This window comes from Meriones unguiculatus, chromosome 4 (genome assembly GCF_030254825.1).
Source record: "Meriones unguiculatus strain TT.TT164.6M chromosome 4, Bangor_MerUng_6.1, whole genome shotgun sequence".
In the NCBI taxonomy this organism is placed as follows: Eukaryota; Metazoa; Chordata; class Mammalia; order Rodentia; family Muridae; genus Meriones; species Meriones unguiculatus.
The window spans coordinates 99773668-99798756 of NC_083352.1; the positions used below are offsets into that span (position 1 = coordinate 99773668).

A 25089-nucleotide genomic window follows, 5' to 3' on the forward strand; every position below is an offset into this window, starting at 1 on the left:
TGTTTTATGCCTATGTTTTATGCCTCACACACGTTCACCGGACATGTTTCTTTTGAGGTCATCGCTATTTCATCAGCAGGTTGAAAAGAAGTTTATATAACTGACATCAGGTCTAAAGGTCTGACTCAGCTGATGTATAGAGCAAAGATCTCTTGCTGGAACTGGGTCCTGTTGCCTTTCTCTGCACATCCTGCCATCTGTGGTGACCTGAGTTACGGTGTAGCTGTCCTGCTCATTTCTCAAAGGCCTATGAGACACAGACAGAAGGTTGCCAGGCCTTCCCCCGTCAACTAAATACTCCCTGTGAGGTTTTAGTTCTTAGCTAAAATGGAATGGTTTTTACATTTTAATCTACTCCCTGCACTACTAGAAGTAAAATAACTACCCCAACTACATTCTTTCTCTCTTACACACACACACACACACACACACACACACACACACACGCACGCACGCACACATACACATACGCGCACACACACCACAAACCATTTAATGGATTTCACATTACCACTGGTGCAGATTTTACACATAATACACACACTGTGTAGAAAGTGGCTGAAAAAAAAGAAAAGAAAAAAGTCTCCAAGGAAATACCACTGGAGACAGTGCTTGGCGAAGGTGATGTCATCAGGAGTCATCTGAGTAATTTCCTGCAGCCCCATCCGAAAGGAGACCCAGAAGCTCGGTTTTCTCCTGGCCTGATGAACCATGGGTGTCATGAGCTGGTGCTGGTCATAATTCACCTTCATTTTCATAAACATAAAGGATTAGGCTTTACTTTATAAGATCTTTTGTGAGTAGCATGATGAAACTGTAAAAAAATAATCCTCACTGATGTGAATTTTAGAGTTTAGTCTCTAACAGCAAGATAACTGCAAAATAAAGACAGAAAAATCAAAACTTAATAATTGTGTTTTCTAGTGTCTAAGACTTGTTCTCCAGCTCCGAAGTTGCAAGAACAAGTTGAGGAAGCTTCTGTTCCTACTGTCACCGGGACCCTTCTCCAGGCTACAAGCATCAACAACTTTGGCCTGGTACAGGAGGGGCCTGCAGAGGGTTGATCCACCAAGGACAGGGGCAACAGTTACCTCCTCATCTTCACAGCAAAAGCTTAACACTACAACAAAGCTATAAGGATGCCAGTGTCAGAGATGAAACTCATTAGGAAGCTCTGGCAGTGAGGCGATGCTGTCTGCGTAAAGACAGCATGACCTAAGAGGAAGGCAGCAAACGGTTCAGCGTCTTGAGTGCTGGGTCAACTGGATCCACTGGAAGAAACCTGACTTTGTTCTCTGTCCCAAACCAAGCATGGCCTCAGATCTAAATGCAGATACTGAAACGATAAAGCCATGTGGCCTTGGGAAACACAAACATTTCCCTAAGCAGGCCACAAAGAGACCAATAAATTGGACCTCATCAGCAGTTGGTATGATGTCAAAAAGAAACGACAAGAACTGAGAAAGAGAGATTTGGTGAGCAAGAGATGTTCAGCCAAACTTCCCAGGGCCTAAAGTGGGGATTCCACACAGGGGGACCAAAATGAGCTAATATGTAGAAGGATAAAAGTCATGGCAAGCAGACTCACAGAGACTACTCACAGAACAGCTGAAAAGTTGTGGGATGGTTATGAAGGCATTTAGACTCTCCCAGAGGCCACTGGAGCTGGCAAAGCTCTGTGAGCAGGTAACTTCATGGACTGAACTATATTTCAGAAGGGCAACTGAAAGAATGGTGTAAGAGATGGTTGGACAGAGAAGAAACTAGAATCAGGATAAACTTAAAACAGGGCTTCAGAAATTAGAACATTTACACGCTCCAGTCTGACAGGACATACATACGCAAAGCCACCTGGCAAAAGAAAACACCTCTTTCCAGCAGTGCCCACTTCACTTAAATACTTGGGACAAAACACTGTGACACTAAAATGAGCACGGGTATTCCCGAGTTACACGTGTCCACACGGGGATGAAAAGTGAGGCGGGGAACAATAACCTCGATGGCAGAAGTAGCATCCTTTCAGGATTCTGTGCTCTGAAGGCAGCTTCTATGAAACAACTTCTAATTTTCCAACAATAGCATTCTAACCACATGCAAGAACATCAAAGTTGCTCACTGAGATGGCTGCGCCTGGAGTTCTAGAATCCCTTTTCTTGCTGATGACATGCCTCAGTATAACTACTCTGGAGAGCTGGCAAAAATACATCATTCTAAGCACACGTGTCAGCAAACACCTAAGAAATAAGTGTTGGTGTTCATCAGAAGATTTGAAGAAAGCTGTAAAGCAGCCAGAAAATGAAACAACTCATGTCCATCCACCCATTTAAAGGAATTAGACTGTTTCAGTGCTGCAGAGCAATCACCAACAAACGCAAAATTCAAGTTCAGGTTGTAGGATACCTGAATTCCTATGCAATCATTTCACAATCCTGGGCCATGTTCACAGACCTGGGAGTGAATACCTGTTCTCTGCTTGTAGAATGTCTCTTAAGAAGAAAGAGAGTGTAAAGACTAGGCTACTGGACTAAAAGAAGAATAGCAGGATAGAGGTTGGGGAGAGACCAAAAACAGATTTCCACTACAGAAAGAGGAGAATCCAAAGGAGATGTAAGCATGAGGGGAGGATGTGGCCTGGGCAAAAAGACAAGAGTGGTACAGCAGCAGGCAGAGGCTGAAGACTGAGGCAGGTGCATCGAGCCAACAAGGGGTCCTGGAGGGCAAGTGGGTAGAGAAACATGATGCTCAGGAGAGAGGTGGGGCTGTGAGACCTTTGGAAGCATCAGTGCATTTGCATATCAGATTTCCTGACTCGAGAACATTTAATACAATGTAATTTATGGACCCTCCTGACAATTAATATTCACTCACAGGAAGGCCTCTGTGGGCACCTGAAATTAATTTTGAAACCATTAAAGGAGACAGAAGGTTACTCTCAATGAAAAACCCTGTGGCGAAGGCATCACCTCCCCTATTAAGTATCTGAGAGTAATTGCATAAAAGAAAACCCCATTGCTGCTAAAGGTGAGCAGATGAATGGGTCTCGAGCTGCTATCTTACTGTTTGGTAAAAGCCTAAACTTTACTAGAGCTCAGATGCATGAGGGGGAAGGATGCAGCTCCTTGTGTGCTATTCGAAGTGTTTACAGCAGCCAACTTTGCTTTAGAGGGCTTTTTATTTCAGCGTAAAAATAAGGCAACATACAATGCACAACTAAAAGTCACAGAGACGATGTCAGATTAAGAAATAGACTTTATGACAGCCACGTTATGGAATCTACGTAAGTGTCCATCAACAGGGGAATGGATAAAGAGAACATGACATTTGCAAGAAAATTGGTACAAGTGGAGATGACCCTAGTAAGTGAATTAAGTCAGTCTCAGAAAGACAAAATCACACAAAATCACGTTTTCTCTCATATGTGGTTCTTAGATTTTACACAGATACACGGTGTCCTTGATGTGTATGTGGCAAGAAAGTAGACGTAAGTTCTTCTATGGGAGAAATGAGAGCAACTGGGAGAGGGGCCGAAAAAGAGGGCAGGCGTGTCCCAGAGCACAGACACACTGTGTGAAAGCTCCTTGTAATTCAGGCACACACAGTAGGCATGAACAACAGAAGCATCAAACAGAACGCAAATCACAGGCTGAACTTTTGAGGCTGGTGGGTGTGGCTGCCACTCAGCGCACTTTAAATTCTAATCAGTGCAACAATTAAGAGGGCAAAGTTGCCTAAGCCATATGACCGAACTTCCATCTCCTGGAAGACAGTCTGTCTGCATTGCTGGAGAACTCAGAATCAATGTAAGTCATAACTGAAAAAATTACTCTGAGAAAATGTCATTTGTCAAACTGTGAATATGGAGTAACCTTTTCCTGTACAGGTCTACAGAAGAGTCCAGTGCGCAACATGCCACATCCATGAGGCGCAGTACATATGCAGGAAAACCCATCTCAATGCATGTGAGTGAGAAGCATAAAGAATAAATGGAAGAACAGAGCAGGCTCCACGGGCGGGTGACATGACCCTAAAGTACCCAGGGGGGCAGAGTGGTATAGACATCTTCCAAAGAGTGTGTCACATGATAGCAATACTTAAAACTGCACTAGTAGTCTTAAAACAGTTTCCAGACAAAGAGGGTGATAGAGAATCCAATCCACACAAAATATCCAAAACCACTACAGAAAACACAGACTCAGGTAGGCACCAGACCAGGTGGCACATGCCTATAATCCTAGTACATGGGAGAATGAGGTAGAAAGATCACAAGTTCCAGGTCAGCCTAGGTTACAGATGTAAGCTCGGGGCCTGCCTGAGCTACAGTAAAACCAATACTGTCTCCAGACAGTGGAGTAAAAATACAGTTGCATATGGAAAAATCAAACAGTTCACCTAACTGACCAAAGTAATACAAATAAAACTACGCAGTCTTAACAGCAGCATGGGAGACAGAAGCAGGCAAAGCACTGTTAGTTGGAAGCCAGCCTAATCTATACAGCAAGCTCTGGGCCAGGAGGGCTGCACAGTGAGGCCCTGTCTCCAGAACAAAACAAAGAAGCACACTCCTACAGAACAGCGCTATTCAACATATCAAGCTGTGTTTTGCCTCCTAATATTAATGCCTCATGTTGGGTGCATGTAAGAAAGCAAAACCCAGGACCCACCGTGGGTGGGATTACAGCAGATGTAGTCTCCTTGAGAGCATTCTGCCTGAGTGTTAGAAGATTCAATATGCTTTTCTCAAATAAGCTCATGTCTACTAATGTGGCCGAAGGAAAAGATAAAACATAATAAAACTTTCAGTGGCTTAGCTACTGTGGTACTGTCTTATATTCTATAATGCCAAAATATCTACAAAAACCCAAATATGTAACAGTGAGAGAGCAGGAGGGTAAAATAATTGTGAAGAAGACTTTAAATTCAGTAGAAAAAGGTAAGTGGAAAAAGTTACAAAACAACTGTATATAAAAAAAACTAAAAATCCTAAATGTTCTATTTTACCATTGAAGACTCAGGAGCTAGAGGCTGGGGTGAAAACCTGCTAGCTCAGAGAGGCAGAGAAAGCACCCAGCTGACCTTCCTATTCAGCTGAAGTCCCAGAAAGGAAAAGCCTTTCTCCTCAGCTCACATCCCAGAAGGAAAAAGACAAAAGCCCAAGGTGAAAAGCTTGCTAGCTCAGCTGATGGCCCGGAAGGAAAAGGCCTGCTAGGTTACCAGGACAGCCCAGGAGGAAAAAGCCAAAAGCTCTTTTTTTCTTCTTAACTACTCTTCAACTCAAAGTCCCTACTTTCTATTAATCCCTGTCATCTGGTTACTAGCTCCACCTCTTTACCTAGGGCTAATTTAATAAAGTCCTGTGTACAGAAAGCTCTGAGATTAAAGGTTTGTGTCAGGGCTGAGCCACACCATAATCACCTGTTTACAATAAACAGAAAGCTCTTGGATTAAAGGTGTGTTTTAGGGCTGAACGACACCAAACAGGAAAGAGTTTTTTACAGTTCACAATCTCAGGGTTCACTATGGGATCAAATGTCCTGCAACAAACAACCTTACAAAAGGCTTTCAGCTTTGATTTGCATTGATGCAAGCACAACTGCATATGGCTAACAGAGTGTGTCCAAAATGGCAACAGTACGGTGGGCAAAAGCTTGGTTACCTCCATCATCTCTTTTTGTTTTCACGTTTTTCTTCAAAGTTCATTCAATATAACACAATCTCTATCTTCACTGCAGTGGCTGACCATCGCCACAACCAAAGCCGCCTCTAAACTGGAATTCCGTTGCTGGGCCAGCCCCAGCCTCAGCTTTCTTGTCAGCACCAGGGGGCACAGCACTCCTTCTGTAGGAGTCTCTGTCTGCCTCCCCTCTTATGAATCTTGTAGGTCTCTTACCCTCTGGACCTTTGGGCTGAGGCCCGCCACTGGGACCTTATGAACGAGGGCATCCAGTATCTCTGAGATTACCTCTATGCATCTCTTATGTAATTGTACAAAACTAACAAATGTTATCTTTAAAAAACAGAACTCTTATCCTGTCAGCAGAACATGATAGGTAATGCCAGCATCTCAGCTACATCCTGAAGATCCTTTAAGGCTATAACCAGTCCCTGTCCTACCTCATAGCGTTCTGGCATCAATTAAGACAGTATTCACTGTTATTTGCTAAGCAGCATAGACACCTCAGGGGAGAAAGTGCGGTGCTCAAGCTCACACCCGCCTGCGCTGGAGCTTCTGGAGAAGCTGCACATCTAAGACTCCCAGGCTGGCCTACCCAGCTCTGAGCCCACACAAAACATGCACTACTGTGCTGGCTCCCTTTGTCTCTTCCTCTAAGTTCTGACACAGCGAACTCCAGGCTCATCACTTGGCAGTTTTCAAAGACATATGAATGCAGATTTTTAGTTTATTACAATAAGGTAAGCAACAGTACTAAAGAGAAATGTTAAAAGATTCAGAGCGGGCTGGGAAGATGGCTCAGCATTAGAATACTTGCGTGGCGTGTGCAGGGCACTAGGTTCACTCCCGAGTATCATGAACACAGAAGGAGAAGCTAAGTGAGACTCCGTGCTCGCTGCAGCATGGTTCGCAGCAGTCGTGATACGGGAACAACCTAAGCTGTTGTTCAAATTAAGATCAGGGAGCAACAGCAGGTGTGAGTGTGAAGGACATGATAAGTGAAATAAGCCGCAAGGGAAAACACTGTATGACGACCTCACTCAGATGTGGACCCTGGAAGTCAACCTGGTACTAGGCAGAGAAGGTGGCATGGCGACCACCGGGGTGGGGGCAACACAGAAAGGGAGCATGTTCAGAGCTCTTGGGTGTGTGGCAGGAGACCGTGGTCACAGGTGTCATATTGCATATCTGAGGTTTGCCGAGAATGTCCATCTCAAATATTCTTACCAAAAGGAAAAAAAAAAGAACAAGTGAGCACTGATGTGAATCAGATACACAAGCAGAGTTACGAGCCAGAAATCCAGAGTGATGTCAAGAATCTAATAGTACATTTCATGAAAATGGACGCTATTCTAAAACTCTGGAGGCAAACAGCAAGAGAGACATACAGATCCACATTAGCCTGGGGACTGAAGGCACACTTTCAAGTGACATCAAGGAGGAGTCTGGACCTGCAGCAAGAGGCATCAGGGTGAAGTCAAACCAGAACAGGACTGCTAAGGTTTACAGTCTTCAAAAAGGGTAAAAGTGATTGGTGGCGTTCAACTGTCAGTAAGAGAATGGGGTGTGCAAGCAGTGCTGCTCAGTAAGAGGCCAAGTTCTCTTTCTGGTGGAAAGAAAACAGGACGGAGGGAGGGCTTAACAAGTAACATGGCAGCTAATGCATTCTACTCTCCCCCAGTTGACAGAAGGAAACATGTTTCCAGCTAGGCTGGAGAGCGTCTTCTGCAGACAGGCTGGGTTGTGGGCTTCCCAACAGGCAGATCTGGGAGCTACTACAGCAGTGGGTGTGCCCAGGACAAGGAATGTGGCAGGTGCCTGTGTAGGTGGCACCTATAAAATCAAAGAGTTGGGGAGGGGAGCCAAGCCCTGGTGTCACTCAGGGTCCTCTCTGTTTTCACATCAACCATTTCTTAAGAACAAACTATACACTGATAGTTCATGAAACCTAGGAGACAACCCGAGAGACAGCAGAACCATACCACGGAGAAGAGACGCAACAGAACAACTCCCTCCTTCCTTTTCAGGACTTATGGAGTGACTACACCACAGTTAGCAGTCTTTCACCATCCCAAAGCCAGGGGGAGAGAAGAGAGTAAATGACGATCTTGGCATATTTGTAATCAGCTATTTGGCCTTCAACACCTGGCCAGCTCTCGCTTCTGAATGCCAGGCCTGTGTCTGTCTTTAGAAGCAAGGCTATCTGCTGGGAGCTGTGACACACGCCTTCCTGTGAGGCTGGCTCTCAGGAGGATGAGGCAGGAGAACAGTCACTAGTTCGTGGCCCATGTGGTCTACACAGAGTTCCAGCCGGGGCCACGTCCTCATAGTGACACCCTGTGTCAAAATAAACAAGGAAGAAATATAATAAATAAAGCCACATGGCGTCAGGGACTGTTAATAAATGAAGGAAAATAAGCAGTGAGGAAAGTGTTCAAGCAACTTCAATGTCCTAGGAGAGCAAACTGGCCAACCATCCATACCCTTAAATGCCTCTTTAAATCCCTCCCCTCACATCTCCTTAACAAACAAACAAACAAACGAAATAAGGTCTTTATGTAGTCTAGCCCAGCTGAAAATATCCAGCAATGCTCCTTGCTGAGGTGAAAGATGTCTGCTTTTCCTTCCTTTCAAAAATATTTGTTATTACGTTTATCTATAGGTGTGTGTGCATTCGTGCATGCATACATGTATATGTGTGTATATGCATGTGTGTGTGCATGTGTGCGAGTGTGATATATGTGTGTAAGCATGAGTTTTTGCATGTGTCTATGTGTGTATATGTATGTGTGTGTACATATACATGTGTACATTGTGTAAAAGTGTGTGCATGTGTGTATGTGCATGTGTATATGCATATATGTATGTATACGTGTGTGTATAAGTGTTTGCATGTGTGTACATGTATGCGCGTTGTGTGTGTGTGTGTGTGTGTGTGTGTGTGTGTTTTGTAGATCTGCGACTGAGAATGTGGGGGCAGGTAGTCAGTTCTCTCCTACCATGCAGTTCTGAGGGATGGAACTCAGGTCGTCCAGCTTGGCTGTTCCCTCCTGAGCTGTCTCACTAGCCCCTTTCCTCCCTTTTGGTATAGGGACTCACTGTTCTGTGCAGGACAGTCTCCTACTTGTGATCTTCCTGCTTCATCTTGCCAAAGAGCTGAGACTGTGGGCTCTCGGCATGTCCAGTGTTTTCCAACACTGTGTTAAAACCCCTAAGGCCTTCTGATAGCGGTGCCTGATAATGCCCCAGAGACCTGACGCTGTGGGTTTGCTTAAATAATGTAATCGTAGTAATGTCCCAGTGTAAAATTCCAACGAGGAAATATAACTAACTGTATGAAGTGACTTATAAACTTATCCTTCCCTCTGTTTTGATCCTTTTCTATCATGTCTATTAATATGATAAAAGCCACAATTTATAAGACTTCCTGGAGTTCCAGGTACCAGTCCAGCACTTCATGTATGTTACACATCACGTATGTTACACATAACCTATGCAACTGTGCAGCATTAAAGCAGGAGCGAGTAAAGAGCAGTCATTATGCCCCAAGCAGAACAGAAAAAAAGGAGGAAGGTCCCACAGCCAGGAAGTACAGCTGGGATTCAGAGCTGGGTCTGCCTGAAAGCCAAGTCCATGCCTTCCCAAGAAGAGACAGGCCGTCACTGTGCCGTCCATGTTGTATATCAACTTTCAAAGAAAGCTATGGTCGACTTTGCAAGTACAGTCTTCACTGTGACATTTGGCTCTCTCTGTAAACTAAACAGGCTTCTCTAACAGTCATAAAAACAAAACAAAGCAAGCAAAAAACCCTGAAGAAACAAAATGAAGGAGGGTCAGCTGTATACTAGATCACTAATTAGGCGCATGTGAGCTCATGTATCACCAGATACAGCTCTCTGGTAGTTCGCCTGTGTGCTTCATGGCACACTAGAAGAGAATTTGGACAATGCACCTGAGCACAGTTTGCTCCTGAGGTCAGGAACAGGACCTTCTTTCTCTGTATGTACTCAAGGACCACGCAAAAACAAAAGGACATCCAAAACCTGACATGCATGAGAGACTCAGTGATTATCAACTTCTGAAGATGTTAAGGCACCCCAGACACTTGCCGCACAGACAAAGGGGCTCTGTGTTTCTGAAAAGGGAGTTTGGTTTACAAGTGAGTTTCCTACCTCCCGATCCTTGAGCTTCATGGCGAGCACCAGCTGATGCCTGTGGTTTGTGAGGGCCTCTCGGTAATTTCCCTTGGAAAAGAATGCAGAGCCTAGATTCCCATGAGCTCGGCATTCTCCTGTCTGGTCACCTGATTTGGATTCAAGGAGAAAAACCCTCTAAGTTGCAGCATTATTTATAACATATATAGTTCTCTTAAAAGCCACAAATTTGCTAGCTGAAATTTAAGTTACTTTCTTTCAGACGCTATGGGGGGAGATGAGATCCTAGAACCTAACCCCTGGACAAATGTTATTTCTGTAACACACACGTGCACAGGGAAGAGGGGTCTTAGCTGGGAGGGTGCGGACCTCGACACAAACCAGCTGCTGTTGGGAGTCTACTCCTCACTCGGCAGGTGACCTTTGGTTCTAAGCAATTATCAGCTTGCTGGTTCAGCCATTTGATTCCGGGCCTCTTATCATACATCATTTCCCTATGAGCATCTGATGGCAGATCCCCACAGCCTCCTTCCTGTAACCTGACAGTCCCTGAATAATCACCACAGTGATGGCCACAAGCACAAACCGTGCTTCTTCTTCTTGTCCCCTGCACAGAGGCAGGAGGCTTACAAGATGAAGGCTGGCCTGGGCTACACAGTGAGACCTTGTCTCCAAAATCGTAAGAAATGAAGCCCCAAAGCCCTCCAGCAAGTAGGTGGCAGACACATCCCGCAGTCTGCATGCTCTCACCCTTTACGGTATTCTGGGCCCACCCATCACCCTGCTTTTGTTTTGTTTCATTTCATTTGGGACAGATCCTCACTGTGCATCTTCTGGCTGGCCTGGAAGTCACAGAGATCCACCTGCTTTAGCTTCTCAGCATGGCCCACCACAGCTAGCCTGTGCTGTGCCCTTTGACAAACCCCCAGCGCATTCTCACAGAGACCAAAATGAAAAGGAAGATGAGTTGTCTACTTGGGGCATTAAAACCATGAGCCTCAAACCCCCCCCCCCCCCCCCCCCCGCCGAGGAAGATTACGAATATGCTAATCACGCTGCCAAGCCTTCTGGGAGCTTGGGACCCTAATGTATGACAATCCTCAAAACCCAAGGGCTCTCAAACAGAATGTTCTGTTGTGTATGTCAGTCCTGTCAAAATCAGGGCATGCAGCTGACATGCAGGTGGGACACATACCTAAGGTCTTGGCTACATCCAAGTCTTGCTGCATGTACCCAGTGCTCTTCTCTGTGTTCCCAAGAGACCAGTGCGCACTGCTCAAGGCGGAGAAGACAGAGCCTCTCAGTTTGAGGCTGCAAGTGCCAATCTTCAGAGCAGCTTCCAAGACAACCACAGAGGCCCCATGGTGGCCGGCTGTCAGAAGTTCCTGCCCAACCACAGACACGACCACAAAGGGACTCTTGTCCAGTTTCATTTTCTGAAGCTGCTGGTAAGTGGGCTCCAGGGTGTCTGAAGAGAAAGAAAACAAGAGGATGAAGACTCAGGAGACATGGCAATCTTTCCATTATGCTCTAGAAACATGTCTGTGGCACATGCCACATGTTGAAGGCACACACTCTTCAACCTGGAATCTGGCACCACCCGATGGCCCACGCACCCTACAACTAGCATCACCCACGCATCCAGCAGTTCCTTTCCCTACAGGAATGGCCACACTCATCCTCTCTTCTGGCTTTCATTGCTCACTATGCAACCCTTTCCCTGAAAGGTTCTCGGCTATCCTGCTCCTCCTTAGAACGTGAAGAGGCCATCCTTCCAGCCACCCTCCACTGGGTACCACCCTCAGTGACTCATGTATCTAAACTCAACCTCATTTTATGGCTTGCGTTGTAAAGGTTAGCTATCAGTTATTTTAGAGTTGTTCCACATTTGCTCAGTAAAAATATTTTCCTGGATAAGATTGTTGAATACTGTAAATGAGAGCTGTATGAAAGAAGCTACGTCTACAGATGCCAACTGGCTGATGACAGCTGTAGTGACAGAACACTGAAGGTCCAGAGCCTCACTGCAATTTCTCTTTAGCCTACTCAACAGCTACTGCCTGGCTCTCCACGCTGTGTCAGACAAACACCCTGTTATGAACAGATGAAGCTGGACTTAACATTTTGACAAACAGATTTTTAAAAGACAAACTTTTGGAATGTACCAATAAAACTGTGGCTTCTTCACCAACCCCAGAGCAACGTCCAAGGCTGACGGCGGAGTTCTCCCACCCGTTGCTATAGCCTGCCTATCTGACACCAACTGCCACTGAATTTCAAAACTGCCTTCACTTGTGACTTTTCTTTGTTCTGTCACCATAAAATGTCTATGAAATTGCTACCTTGTTGGAACAGGAAATTTGGAGTAATCTAAACTTGTGTTTCTAGTCCATGGTCACTCATACTTGGCTCCAGAATAAAATCTCTTTTCTCCCCCCTTGATGTGAGAGACATGCTGTTGCGTTGATGATGCTTTATTCTAAGCAGCCAAGTGGCACCAGGCAGGCTTCTGGCGAAATCCCTCCTGCTGTCTCACTGGTGAGTATCCCCAACATGGCTATGATCAAAAGCAAATGAGAATGGACTGATTCATAAAACCTGCTCCCAGTATCTCCCAGAAGGTCTAGTAGAAGATATCCACAAAATGCCCAGCTATTCTCAAGGCTACGTCTGACACCAGTCACACCAAAACACCATCAAGCAAAGCCAGAAGGAAACCATCAGGGAGAGCTATCCAGTGGGAAATTAATGCTTAGCTTGTTTTATCTCAAGTGGCAACAGTGGGGGTATAGGTCAGAGGTCAGTGAACCACATGAGGTGAGCTCCTGGCCCTCCTATCTCTATTTTCTTTAAAGATGGTGAAAGTTATGACTGTGTTCCAGTGCTCCTGAAACCTTCACATTGATGGTTCCGCTAATCCACCCATCAAGCCTGTGACAATGCTGGTCTCTAAATCTCACGTCCTGGCCAACGTGCTATGGTAAAGTGGAATCTCTGCAATTTATGACTTTTCAGTTCTCTGCTAAGGAGCTCTCTCGCCTGAGTCAACATCACCAGGGAAACCTTGAAGCTCACTTGTGCCTAAAGCTTTTTCCCTTCAATCAGATCACTAAACAGAGAACAAAGAACATTTTTACTCCTGTCAAGATGCAAACAGCAGAGTGCCAGTAAGCACTAGCTAGCCAATAGGCTTAAATACAGGCAGGAGAGAGAAGGAAGTGCCAGCACAGAAGAGGGGCGTGCCACAGAACGCAGAGAGCAGGATTCCGTTGGCCCCTGCTGCAGGCTGGCAGCCAGGGCTGTTCAGAAGCAGCACCTCACTTCTGCTGAGCAAAACCAGAGATAGCAGACAACAGCAGGACATCATTTTACAAGCAACAAAACTGGCCATTTATCTGATTTAGCTAAGGGTAATCACATAGGGTCAGAGGCAACATAAGAGTCCAGTGTAGGGCTCCAGGCAACTGGGTCGCCACAGCAGAATGATTTGGTTGCAAGCTAGCAAGACCTCAGCAGCTTTTAAGTAGAAAGCCACTGGGTTATGCTGTGGAAGGCTGAGCTGCAGCCCTCCAGCCCACAGCAGAGTCCTGCCACCGAGCACAACCCTCAGAAAGGGCATGCTGCCACCTACTACCACCACAGATTCTATGCAACCCTCTCTTCATTGAACCTGTAGTTTCTGATTCAATGTTTGAATCCTAGCTGCAAAGGAGGATGGGAAAATTGGGGCTGGATGTTTCAGCTTTTACTGTAGAAGGCCAGAAGCAGGCATTCCTGACAGACAGGGAAAGCATTCAGATGCCTGTCCTGAAGTGACTGATGCAGGCACAGGCCCACGCTTCAGAACAAGACAACCTTTCCCATAGCAACTATGGAACCTCTGAGACAGCAGCAGGAAGAGGAGGTAACGCTGTAACAGATGACCTGTCTTAAACTCCCAAGAAAGAAAAAAAATTCAACTTAGGCACATTTTGGGATAGATGAGAATGAGATTTTAAAAATTATAATGAAAAAATCCCACTCAAAGTGTATAGAAAGAAAATATAAGTACATTAAAAACTAAATATCACTGCAAAGACAAATATAAAGTTGATGTGAAAGCCATGTTACCTAGGGTGATCAAATGCTTCATGGGAAGAACTGTCTTCTATAGGGAGCCAGCAAGAGGCAGAGCCAGCAAGGGTGACAGAGATTTTCAACAGGCTGGCTTGAGCTCGCTAGGTATTATACGTAGCAACAGAGTCTGATATAGCCTAGTGGAGAAGACAGTAAGCTACGGACAAGAGAACATGTCTGTCCTTCCAAACTAACCTCAGTCAGTCAGTCCTCACGCTGCCGAGTGCATGGGCCATGACTGTGGTCATGATTACACATGCATACATATGTGCACACATGCAAGGTTATGAATGTGTGTATGTATGTATATGTATGCATGTACGTATGTGTACAGAGACACCTATTTCTATCTATATCTATAGCAATATACTCAGAGCATCCCTTCACTGTATGTAATTTCCTTTCTGTGTTAAAGTTCTCTGCTTTGAGCTGATATGACATCTCACAGGTCAGTAATCAGAATCTCTAGTCAGCAGCTGGGCTGGGGGAGTGGGTGTGGGGCTCGAGTTAGGGTTTTTCTATGCTGTCCAAGTTGGTCTCAAATTCCTGGCTGTGAGTCATCCTCTCATCTTAACCTCCCAAGTAGCCAGGACACAGGACCATGTCACTGTACCTAGCCAACTATGTTTCTTTTGATGAAGATGATTTTAAGATACTTAAAAAAAAAATCTATAGATAATCTGAGACTCTTTACAACTCTGTTGCTCTAATTCCTGTTCTAAGATAAACATGTGCTATTATCAGAGGGGCTAATTTTGTGATTTTTAGCAGATTAGACAGAACAGAATTTTGGCAGCCTGCAGCTATTCAGATGTTTTTCTTTCTAGACTTTATGCATAATACATGAAACAACTGGTGTCAGACCAATTCCATAGGAATATAAAGGCCCTCCGCAACACTGGCCGAGCCCCTGCTGGTGGTTTTGAAATGTAAAGTCCTTAAGAATGTAAGAAGAATACGATCCCATTTCCTGACACTTCAGGAGTTTGTGAAGATGTCGTGGAGGCTAATGATAAACCACCACCCTCTGGCAGGAGACATGCCACACTGGCTAGCTCAGAGATGCACATCTCTTCACACGTGAACACTTCTCAACTGGAGGGTTCCAGACTTTGAACTCAGCGGTGTCTCACAATGGCCAGCAACCTCATCTAAACAGCCTAATATACATAAGTAAGAAGTTGAGTAATGAGGAGTGGCTTTGTGAGCATTTGACACACCAGGGTTTCAGGATCTGCCCAATCTAGAAGCAGATGGTCCACTTCCCAGCCAGAGCTCTGAGAGCTGTCAGTTGTAAGGAGGGACTCTAAGGTCAGAATTTCACAAAGGAAGTGGCATCAAATACAAATTGAAACATGCGGAATCACAGTGTTTTCTAAGAATGCTCAGAATGCTCCAGATAGTAATGAGAGAGAAGCCAGATTTCTGATGCTAAGACCTGAGCAGGACTTCCCCGTGAGTGCATATGAAGGGGACCCTGGGTCTGTGAAGTGCTTGTTTCAGCCTGAGCACCATGAAAGGACGAAACCCTCCTGCAGAGGAGAAGGCTTCTGTAGGGCCTGCCTCAACTCTCACGTTTAGCTCCCAGAGCATTACGGGATGGCATCATTCCCCCCCTCCCAGAACAGCTAGGCATAAGAAGCAAAACAATCTCACAGTCAACAAGTGAGCAAATGGCAATGCTGTGATCAGATCCCTCTCACCTAACATTTGCAAAGCAGGGCCCCTGATGGAGGGCAGACACACACAAATGCACACACACAAATGCAGGTGAGGGCTGCGAACAGTGACAGAAGGGCCTAAGCGCTTGCCAACCATCTTCCATGGGCACTTGATAAAGCGGCCTCCATGGATCCTTCCAGAGCTGATAGATTCACTACAGGTGATAGACAGCTCACAAAGGCAACTCAAAAAAGACGAGAGATAAACAGATCCACAAAGTTCTCAGCACTGTCCCTGCTGGCATCCTTGGAGAACAGCTGCTCTGACACGCAATGCACAGAAGATTTTTTTAAAACATTTTTCTCAGCAAATTGCTTTGAAGACAAACTGGTGTCATGTTGCTAATAGCAACACACTTGGTGCAACATCCTACAGCAGAAGCAGGAATGCCTCAGAACGAAGGTGTTGTCTTCATGGACTAAATAAAAATTTTCCATGTATATTCTTTAAAAGCTGTTACCTTGGAGAAGTGCCAGGCATCCTTCATGGAGAAGAAAGAAAAAAAGTAAAAAAAAAAAAAAAAAAAAAAAAGTAGAAAATGGAAAAGATAGGTGTTGGCTTTTATTGTCTGTTTCCCCCAAAGTCCTGGAGTCCTAAATGTATCAGTTCTGGATCATGGTTTATTGACAGCAAGGCCCATTTTGGGGAAAGCCTTTTAGCCCCTGAAGCAAGGATGTGCTTCTGGGACTTATATAATTGCTTGAAAAAGGGTTTCTTACCTCTTTCCCCTAAAGAGATGATATATCCAACTTTCAAGAAAATAAATTTTATATAAAGCCAATTGCCTAAAGACACACACAAGCTCTATCTAGTTCAGTAGACTTTTATTTAGCACATCCTTTGAGCCAAGCACAATAATAGGCAGCAAATTAAAGCCACCTAATGCTGCAAACACGTCAAAACTAGACAAAATGTTGAATGATACTGTCATCAAGACTTTTAGGTTCATTCTCTAGTATAAACAATTAAAAGACACACCATTTCTATGGCAAAGATAGAGTTGTGCTTGACATAAGCTATGGGCATAAAATGGCAGTGGCCTCATCTATATGCCATAAATCCCTAGATGACAGCTGGTGTGTATGTTTAGTCAAAACCTCCCAAGTGCTCAGTCTTAAAACTCAGTGTTCTCAAAGCTCAGTGAGTGGTACAATGTTTGCCCAGCACTCTTCAGATCCTGAGTGTGACCTCCTAGAACCAAAGAGTAAAATAAAATAAAACCACTACTCTACAAAATTAAAACAATCCACTCAGGGCCTAAGACTCCCCCAGGCTTGCACTGTACCATCTCCACGTGTTCTCTTGTTTTCTCAGATGCTCCTCTAAAAACGTGACATACCACTTATGGTTATATACATACTTGCTTTAGGAAATACAAGGATGAGCCAGACATGGTAGGTCACACCTATAATCCCACCAGCCAGGGAGGTGAGGCAGGAGGATTGCTGTAAGTTCCAGGCCAGCCTGGATTACATAATGAGTTCAAGCTAACCTGGGGTACAGTGTGAGAGTCTGTCAGGAAGGAAAAAAGAAAGTGTGACTGAGGATTCTTGAGAGAAGCTGTTTCTACAAAGGCTGGAGAGTCTGGAATGCTACAAGGTTGGGTGCCTAGTTACAACTCTTATATTCAGACCTTTAAGCCACTCTTGGCCCACCTCTGTGTCAGACAACATCCTGATAAACAAATAAAAAAGAAACTTTGGGATGTACTAACCTAACAAAACCTACCCACCCACCACCAGTGGACAACTAAGGGGGTTACCAGGAGACATCTAAGGCCATAGTTGAGAATCCTCCATCCTGCTGTGACCTACCTCTCTGATATTTCCACCAAGGTAATAATTGATTGCAATTTTTATTTATAATGTTCTTTGTTCTCTTATAAAACTCCATCCACACTGGGAAACACGGAAGGGGGTAACCTAAACGGTGTGTTCCTAAGGCTACTCATATTCAGCTCCAGAATAAACTATCTCTTAATCCTTTTGAATTGACTGCTGTGTTTTGTGTAAAAGGAAGGAAGGAAGGAAGGAAGGAAGGAAGGAAGGAAGGAAGGAAGGAAGGAAGGAAGGAAGGAAGGAAGGAAGGAAGGAAGGGAGAAAAGACTGGCTTAATATTTTCTTTTATTATTTCTAAAAGCTATATTTGTTCATATAAAAATTCACCTTATTGTTAACAGGTATTGTGGTTTGGAATCTTAAAACTAATTTCACACTAGGATTTATTGAAATAATCCTAAAATGCATGTCAGATGGTTCATCACCAGCCCACAGACCCCAGCAGATCTCACATACTCTTAACATTCTGGAAGGCTAGTGTCCTGCTTTCCATTAGCACCTCCATCCTACCTACCTCTCATGGGAGACTTCATGGCAGCTTCCACCATCCCCACCAGGAGCTGGAGACTTTTGGGGTCTTGAGCCAACCCAGATGCAAAGGCTGCCAGGGCATCTGCGTGACGTCCAAGGTACTGGAGGGCAACACCCTGTCGGAAGTATGCCTGGAAACACAGGGAAGATAAAAAAAAAAAAAGATGTTTATCACACTGCTGCCCAGAGTGCCCAAGGGGACCCGTTATCACAGCTGTGAACAAGATGCCCGTGGCTCAAAACCAGAATAAAGGGTTGATAACTAAAGAACTCATTTCTCTTAAACATCACAGATTTTATTTTTCATGAATTTACATTTAAATTTTTCTTTCATTTCACAGACACACTGATTCTGTACTCTTCGTTGGTGTTGATTCTCATACAGCGTCTGGATTATTTAAAACACAGTTCTTGGGCTGGAGGTATAGCGCAGATGGTGCAGTGCTCATCCACCATGCACGAAGCCCTGGGTTCCACCTCCAGCACCACAAAAAGTCAGTGGTAGCCCAACAGAAATTCTCACTGTTACCTGGCCCTTGGTAGCCCTGTAATCTTAGCACTGAGAGATACAGGAAGAAGGATCAATAGGTCAAGGCTATCCTAGCCATACAGCAAGTCTGAGATACAATCCTTGGGGATGGCTATTTGAAGATTTTTGGATATCTTACCAAGGTACCTAATATGGTGCACTGACAAAGGGAAGGGAATACAATGTGTGTCACACATGTCCCCTGTTCAAGTTTGCTCCTCTGTTGTTCTCTGATAGAACACTGACTGAAAACAACTTGGGGAAGAAAAGGTTTTGTCTTGCGCATGAACTACATCCCTTCATCAAGAGAAGGTAGGGACACAAGCTAGGACCATGCAGGAGCTGGAGTAGGGACCGTGGAGGAATGGTGCTTGCGATCACTTGCTCTCACTTGTACACCTCAGGCCCCCGGTCCCTCCTGTCAGGCAACAATGAAGACACTGTCCACAGACATGCCCAGAGGCCATTCTGATGGAGGCCAGTCTCTACTTGAGGGTCCTCCTCCCCAGGTGACTGTGTCAAGTTGACAAAAAAAAAAAAAAAAAAAAGGTACATGCACACATCATTCTTTTAAAATCAGTTCAGACACACATTTGTTTTGTTTGTTTGTTTGTTTGGAGATTTTGATTTATTGTTTTTGTTGTTTGAAACAGGATCTCACTATTTAGCCCTCGCTGGCTTCAACCTACTTGGGGCTATTCTTCTGTTTCCCTTTAGTCTCTATACCTGGATATGATTAAATGCTTCGTGTGATCTCAAACATATTTTAAAATAGTTACCTAAAGTATATGTGCTTTGCTTCAAACAATCAAGATTATTATTCTTTATGTCCTTGACTGGTTTTAAAACTAGTTTTAAAACTGGTTAAACAAACAAAAAAACAGTGAACACAGTAGACCATCTTCCTTTCAGCTTACTGAAGAAATTATTAGAGAATTATAAAATGTTTAATTATAGAATTCTTTTAAAATACTGTTTGTGCATGTGCTCCAACACACGTGTGTGTGTGTGTGTGTGTGTGTGTGTGTGTGTGTGTGTGTGTAGGTCAGCCTCAGGAGCTGTTCCTCAGGAACCATCCACAGTGTTTTCTAGGACGAGGCCTCTCTCTCTGGCTAGGCTAGTCTAGCTGTCCAGCCCCGACCACAATGACCACAAGAATGGACCATCATGCCCAGTTCTTTATGTGTATTTTTTCCTTGTGGACCAACGTCCTGGAACTTTCCAGGTAAACAGTTTACCAACTAAGTTATTTCCCAGACTCTAAGATTATAGAACTTATATCATAATTTGAAGCCAGTTTTGTGAAGTACGGTTTGCTTTTCAAGCACACAGAGAAGGAATCTACATAGCGAATGCAGTGTTTCTGTGGTGCACATACATATATGAAGGCAAAACACCCACACATGAGATACAAATAATAAAATAAATCTATTTTTAAAATAACATTATTAATGTGCTCAATTTTTGAAGATTTGTCTCTAAAGAGGTGGCTTTTTATTCTGTCTACATTTACAATACTGTTTATAACATAAATTTAACTTTGTTCAGTGAAACACACTTGACCATTTTCACAAATGATATTCAAGAGATCTAAATGAAGTTTCAAACTCTCAAAACTACTGTTTAAAACATACTTCTATAATTTTCTATCATACAAACACACAGAGGACATGAGGGCAGGCAACTTTCATGTTTTCACACAAATCCACTTATTTCATTTTTCTACCAGCATGTTGAGGTAATGTGAAGAAGGTAAGACTATTCTGGGTTTCTACCAAGAATTAACCCATAAACAGAATGAATGCTCAAATGACCGTGGGCTATGCTGTCTCTATGGGTTTACACTAGCAGCAGCTGTTAAAACGTAGGCAGTAAGATGATAACCCATAAGTGTGCTTTCCTCACTTCCTCCCACTAGACTTGGCCGCTGTTTCCATCTTTAATGTGTTTGCAGATATTTTTTCATTACCCACTCATGTCACATTTTAGGGGGTTCCAGTAATATAGTCCACCTAGAAATAACCATCGTTCTATGGGTCAAGAAGGGATGCATAACACCAAATATGCCCTGGTTCATATAACATATACATATGTAGCTCGAATGTGAGGAAGACCCAGGAAATCCCAGGACCCAGAAAGGCTGTGGCAGAAGGACTGCAAAAGTTGGAGGCCAGCCTGATCTGCATAGTGGGTTTCAGACCAGCCTGGGCACCAGAGTGAGACCCTGTGCCAAAATAAAAAATAAATGATAAATACTTACACATATACATATAAACATGTTGGGTATCTATAAGTAAGAACCACTGCTTAGAGAGATAAAGAATATCTAGAGTTATTGGTTTCAGGTATGTATTATAAGAAACAAAAATTTTAAATATTTAGTTTTAATTTTGAAAAATTCTTGTATGCTTAAAACAAAACTCAATCATCCACAATTTCTCTGAGAGATCAATGCATTCATGGTTTATCAAATAAAATTTCTAAAAGAATGTTTTACTCAGCTTACCCTGGGGGAATAAGCCAAGTTCAGTAACAAATGAAAGCTGTGAAAACAGATATTCAAGGGGGAAGGCAAATACAGACACCTATGTATGTACACACTACATAAATATGTACACATGAACACACATGTACACACACATGTACACACACATACATACATGCACAGTACACACATGTACACATATGCACACACCATTTAAAGATGCAAGTTGTGGTCTCAAGTGACATGTCATTGCTAGAGACGGCTTGTTTCATTTTCTTCAGACTCAAAATGAGAGGACAAGGGTCACACGCCCTCATGCTTCCCAGAGCCTTAGATTCCTTTCCTCAGGAGCAACGAGAAGGCTCAAAGTCCTTTCTCAGCCCCCACTCACCAGGATACTGTCGGTCCATGCTCGGCGGTGCCTAGATGGAACGAGGCAGCAGTCTGAACAACAGGCCCCACACTAAGTGGACATTAAGTGGGGTTCTCCCAGCTCTTTCCCAGCAACAGCAGGTCACTACACAATGAAATGAATTCTTTGTTTTTGTGAGCGATATGCCACAACAGAATTTAAGCTGACAATGATGAAAACTAGATTGTAGTTAATTGTGAAAGAGTAGAGAATTCAGCACAGCACCTGACATAGAACAGCCTTCTTTGCTAGCTAATGAGAAAATAAAATAAAATAAACCTAACAACACACACTTAAGTGTTAAAAAAATTATTCACTCTTCTCCCGAGTGTAGCTCGGTGAGTCCACCTGCTCCTCCCTGCCACGTACCCTCCACAACCCGCAGATGCCACCTAAAACCCACACCCAGTACCCTGGCCTAGTCTAGCCACAAGTGCCTGCACTGCAATCAGCCTCTAGATTTCCACAAGGAGCTGTCCTGCCCTGGCCCCACACAGCATCCCGCCTCCCCGCCCAGCCAGCCAGATCTGCACATCATTCTCCAGGGTCCAGCTAGACAGGTCATCTGTACAAAAGGTAAGGGGAGAAACATAATTAAATGAAATCATACACCAGATGGACTAAGCGGATAGCTACAGAATATTCCACCTAAATACTATTAAATATACATTCTTATCAGCAGCAAATGAAAGCTTTTCTGATATACCACATCCTGGGGGCACGAAGCAAATCTTTACCATTTCAGAAAGATTGAAATAATTCCATGTATTCCATCTGACCATAATGCAATAACACTTAAAACTGACAGCAAACAAATCTCTAGTAAATGCACAAACTCATGGAGATTAAATAACTCATTACTGGATGATGAATGGGTCAAAGAAGAAATCTAGACAGAAAAAAAATTTCTGAGACTCAATGAAAAAGAAAACACAACACGATGAAAGCAGTCCTTTGAGGGAAATGTATAGGTCTAAGGGCTCAGATTTAAAAAATCAGCAAGGGCACAAATTAATGACTTAATAATACTTAAAATTTAGAAAAACAAGACAAAGCAAATCCAACTGCAATTGATGGCAAGAACTAATAAAAATCAGAGTAGAAATCAGGGAAATAGAAGCAAAAGAAGCAAAAAAAAAAAAAAAAAAAAACAACTCAACAAATCTAAGAGCTGGTTCTTTGAGAAGATAAACAAGATCAAGAGACCCTCAGCCTAACTAACCAAAAGAAATAGAGAAGACCCACATTAACAGAATCAGAAATGAACAGGGAAACATTACCACAGATAGCAAAGAAACTCAGAATCTTATCAGGGAGTACTGTAAAAACCTGTACTCAATTAAGCTGGAACCCCTAAAAGAAATGGATGAATTTCTAGATTCAGCCCAACAACCAAAATTAAACCAACGAGAGTTCAAGAACCTAAACAGACCCATCACAAACATTAGCACAGTCGTAAAAAGTCTTCCAAGTAAAACAACATCCAGGCCCAGTCACGGAGAGAGTAGGAGGAGTAGGGACACAACTCAACACAATAAAAGCTACATTAGAAAACCCACAGCAAACATTACCCTAAATAGAGAGGTCCTTGAAGCAGTCCTTCTGAGATCATGAAGGAAAGAGGGATGTCCACTCTCCCCACTCCTTTTCAAGATTGTGCTTGAAGTGCTAGCTGGAGCAATTGGACAAGAGAACGAAATTAAAGCAATACAAATAGGAAAAGAAGAGGCGAAACTATCCTTATTTGTAGATGACATGAAACTATACCCAGAAATTCTACCAGAAAATGTCTAGAAATAATAAGCAAATTCAGCAATGGACAGGCTAAGAATCAACCTGCACATATCAATGACTTTTCTATATGCCACCAACAAACATAAAGAGAAGATCACGGACACATCCCCATTCTTAACAGCCCCAAAGAAAATAAAATATCTAGGAATAAATCTAACCAAGGAGGTGAAGGACTTTTACAATAAGGACAGAAAAACACTACAAAATGAAAAGACATCCCATCTTCATGGATTGGTAAAATTAATATTGTAAAAATGACCATTCTACCAAAAGATATTTAATGATTCAGTGCAATCTCAATCAAAATCCCCTTTTCATTCTTCACAGAAATAGAAAAAAAAAATCTTAAAATTCATTTAAAAAAAACAAACATAAAAGACCCTGGATATCTAAAACAATCCTCAGCAAATGAACAACACTGGAGGGATCAGCATTTCAGACCCTGTGTATTACAGAGCCACAGTAATAAAAACAATATGGCACCAGCACAAAAACAGAGATGTAAGCCAGTGGAACAAAATCAAAGCCCCAAACATGAGTACACATCACTTCAGCCATTCAATATTTGACAAAGACACCAAAAACATAAGCTAGAGAAAAGGAAATCATCCTCAACAAATGCAGCTAAAAGAAATGGGTGTGCACATGCAGAAGAATGAAAGAGATACAGCCAATTAGACCTATATCTCTCCTGTTGCACAAAACCTAACTCCAAATGGATCAAGACCCAAACCTGAAACCTGCCAGAAGTAAAAAAGGCAGTTACCCTATGTAATAGAGATATGGGTAAAGACTTCCTGAATGTGACTCTATTTGTCCAAAAATTAAAGCCAACAGTTGACGGGAGGTGGGGGAGGGGGTACCCGAAAGCTTCTACACGGTAAAGAAATAATCAATCAGGTGAAGAGGGAACCCACAGAGGGAGAGAATCTGACAGAGGATTCATATCCAGAATAAATTAAGTGCTTACAAAAAGTAAAAAAAAACAAAACTACAATAACAACAAAACCAACCAGTTCAAAAAAATGGATTGATCTGAACAGAGAGTTCTCAAAACAAGAACTAAAACTGGGTCAGAAATATCTTCAAAACAAACAACAAACAAACAAACACAAAAAACCCTATTCACTGTCCCTAGCAATTAGGGACATGTAAATCAAAACAACTTTGAGATTTCACCTTGCCACAGTCAGATGGGAAAGATCAGTAAAATAACCAACAACAGTTACAAATGCCGGAGAGGGTGTGATCAAAGGGACCCCTCATATTCGCTGCCAGAAGGTCTGCCAATTGGCCCACCAGCTCTAGAAATCAGTGTGGAAAACCCTCAAAAAGCCACCCCCGAAGGGAGGAGCAGTCTTGTTAGGCCACAGAGGAGGGCTTTGCAGCCAGTCCTGAAGATACCTGATAAAACAGGATCAGATGAATGGGGAGGAGGTCCCCCCTATCAGTGGACTTGGAAAGGGGCACAGTGGAGATGAGGGAGGGAGGGAGGGACTGGGAGGGAATGAGGGATCGGGACTCGGCTAGGATACAGAGTTAATAAATTGTAACTGATAAAAAATAATAATAATAAAATTAAAAAAAAAGCTACAAATAAACCAAGCATCTGACTCAGCTGTCCCACGCATTGGCATCCACTCAAGGAGCTTGACATCACATTCCACAGACAGTTGCTCAGCCATGTCCAATGCTGCTCTCTTCACAATATCCAGGAAATGAGAGCAACATCAATGTTCTTTAATTGATAACTGGATAATGGAAATGTGACACATTAAAAAAAAGAATACTATTCTGCTTTTTAAATAAATGACAACAGGAAATCTGCAGGGAAATG

General features: G+C 43.4%; 1 protein-coding gene across 3 annotated transcripts in view; it reads right to left on the bottom strand.

Annotated features, from left to right (window-relative positions):
- Nucleotides 1-25089, bottom strand: part of Ttc28 (tetratricopeptide repeat domain 28) — a 418557-nt gene that overhangs the window by 191442 nt on the left and 202026 nt on the right. For all 3 annotated transcript variants that reach the window (XM_060382619.1, XM_060382618.1, XM_060382620.1), the window contains 3 exons: nucleotides 18016-18163; nucleotides 11021-11293; nucleotides 9844-9974 (listed from right to left, as the gene is read on the bottom strand). In XM_060382619.1, coding sequence (XP_060238602.1) covers nucleotides 9844-9974; nucleotides 11021-11293; nucleotides 18016-18163 — 552 coding nt within the window. The remainder of the gene's footprint in view (nucleotides 1-9843; nucleotides 9975-11020; nucleotides 11294-18015; nucleotides 18164-25089) is intronic.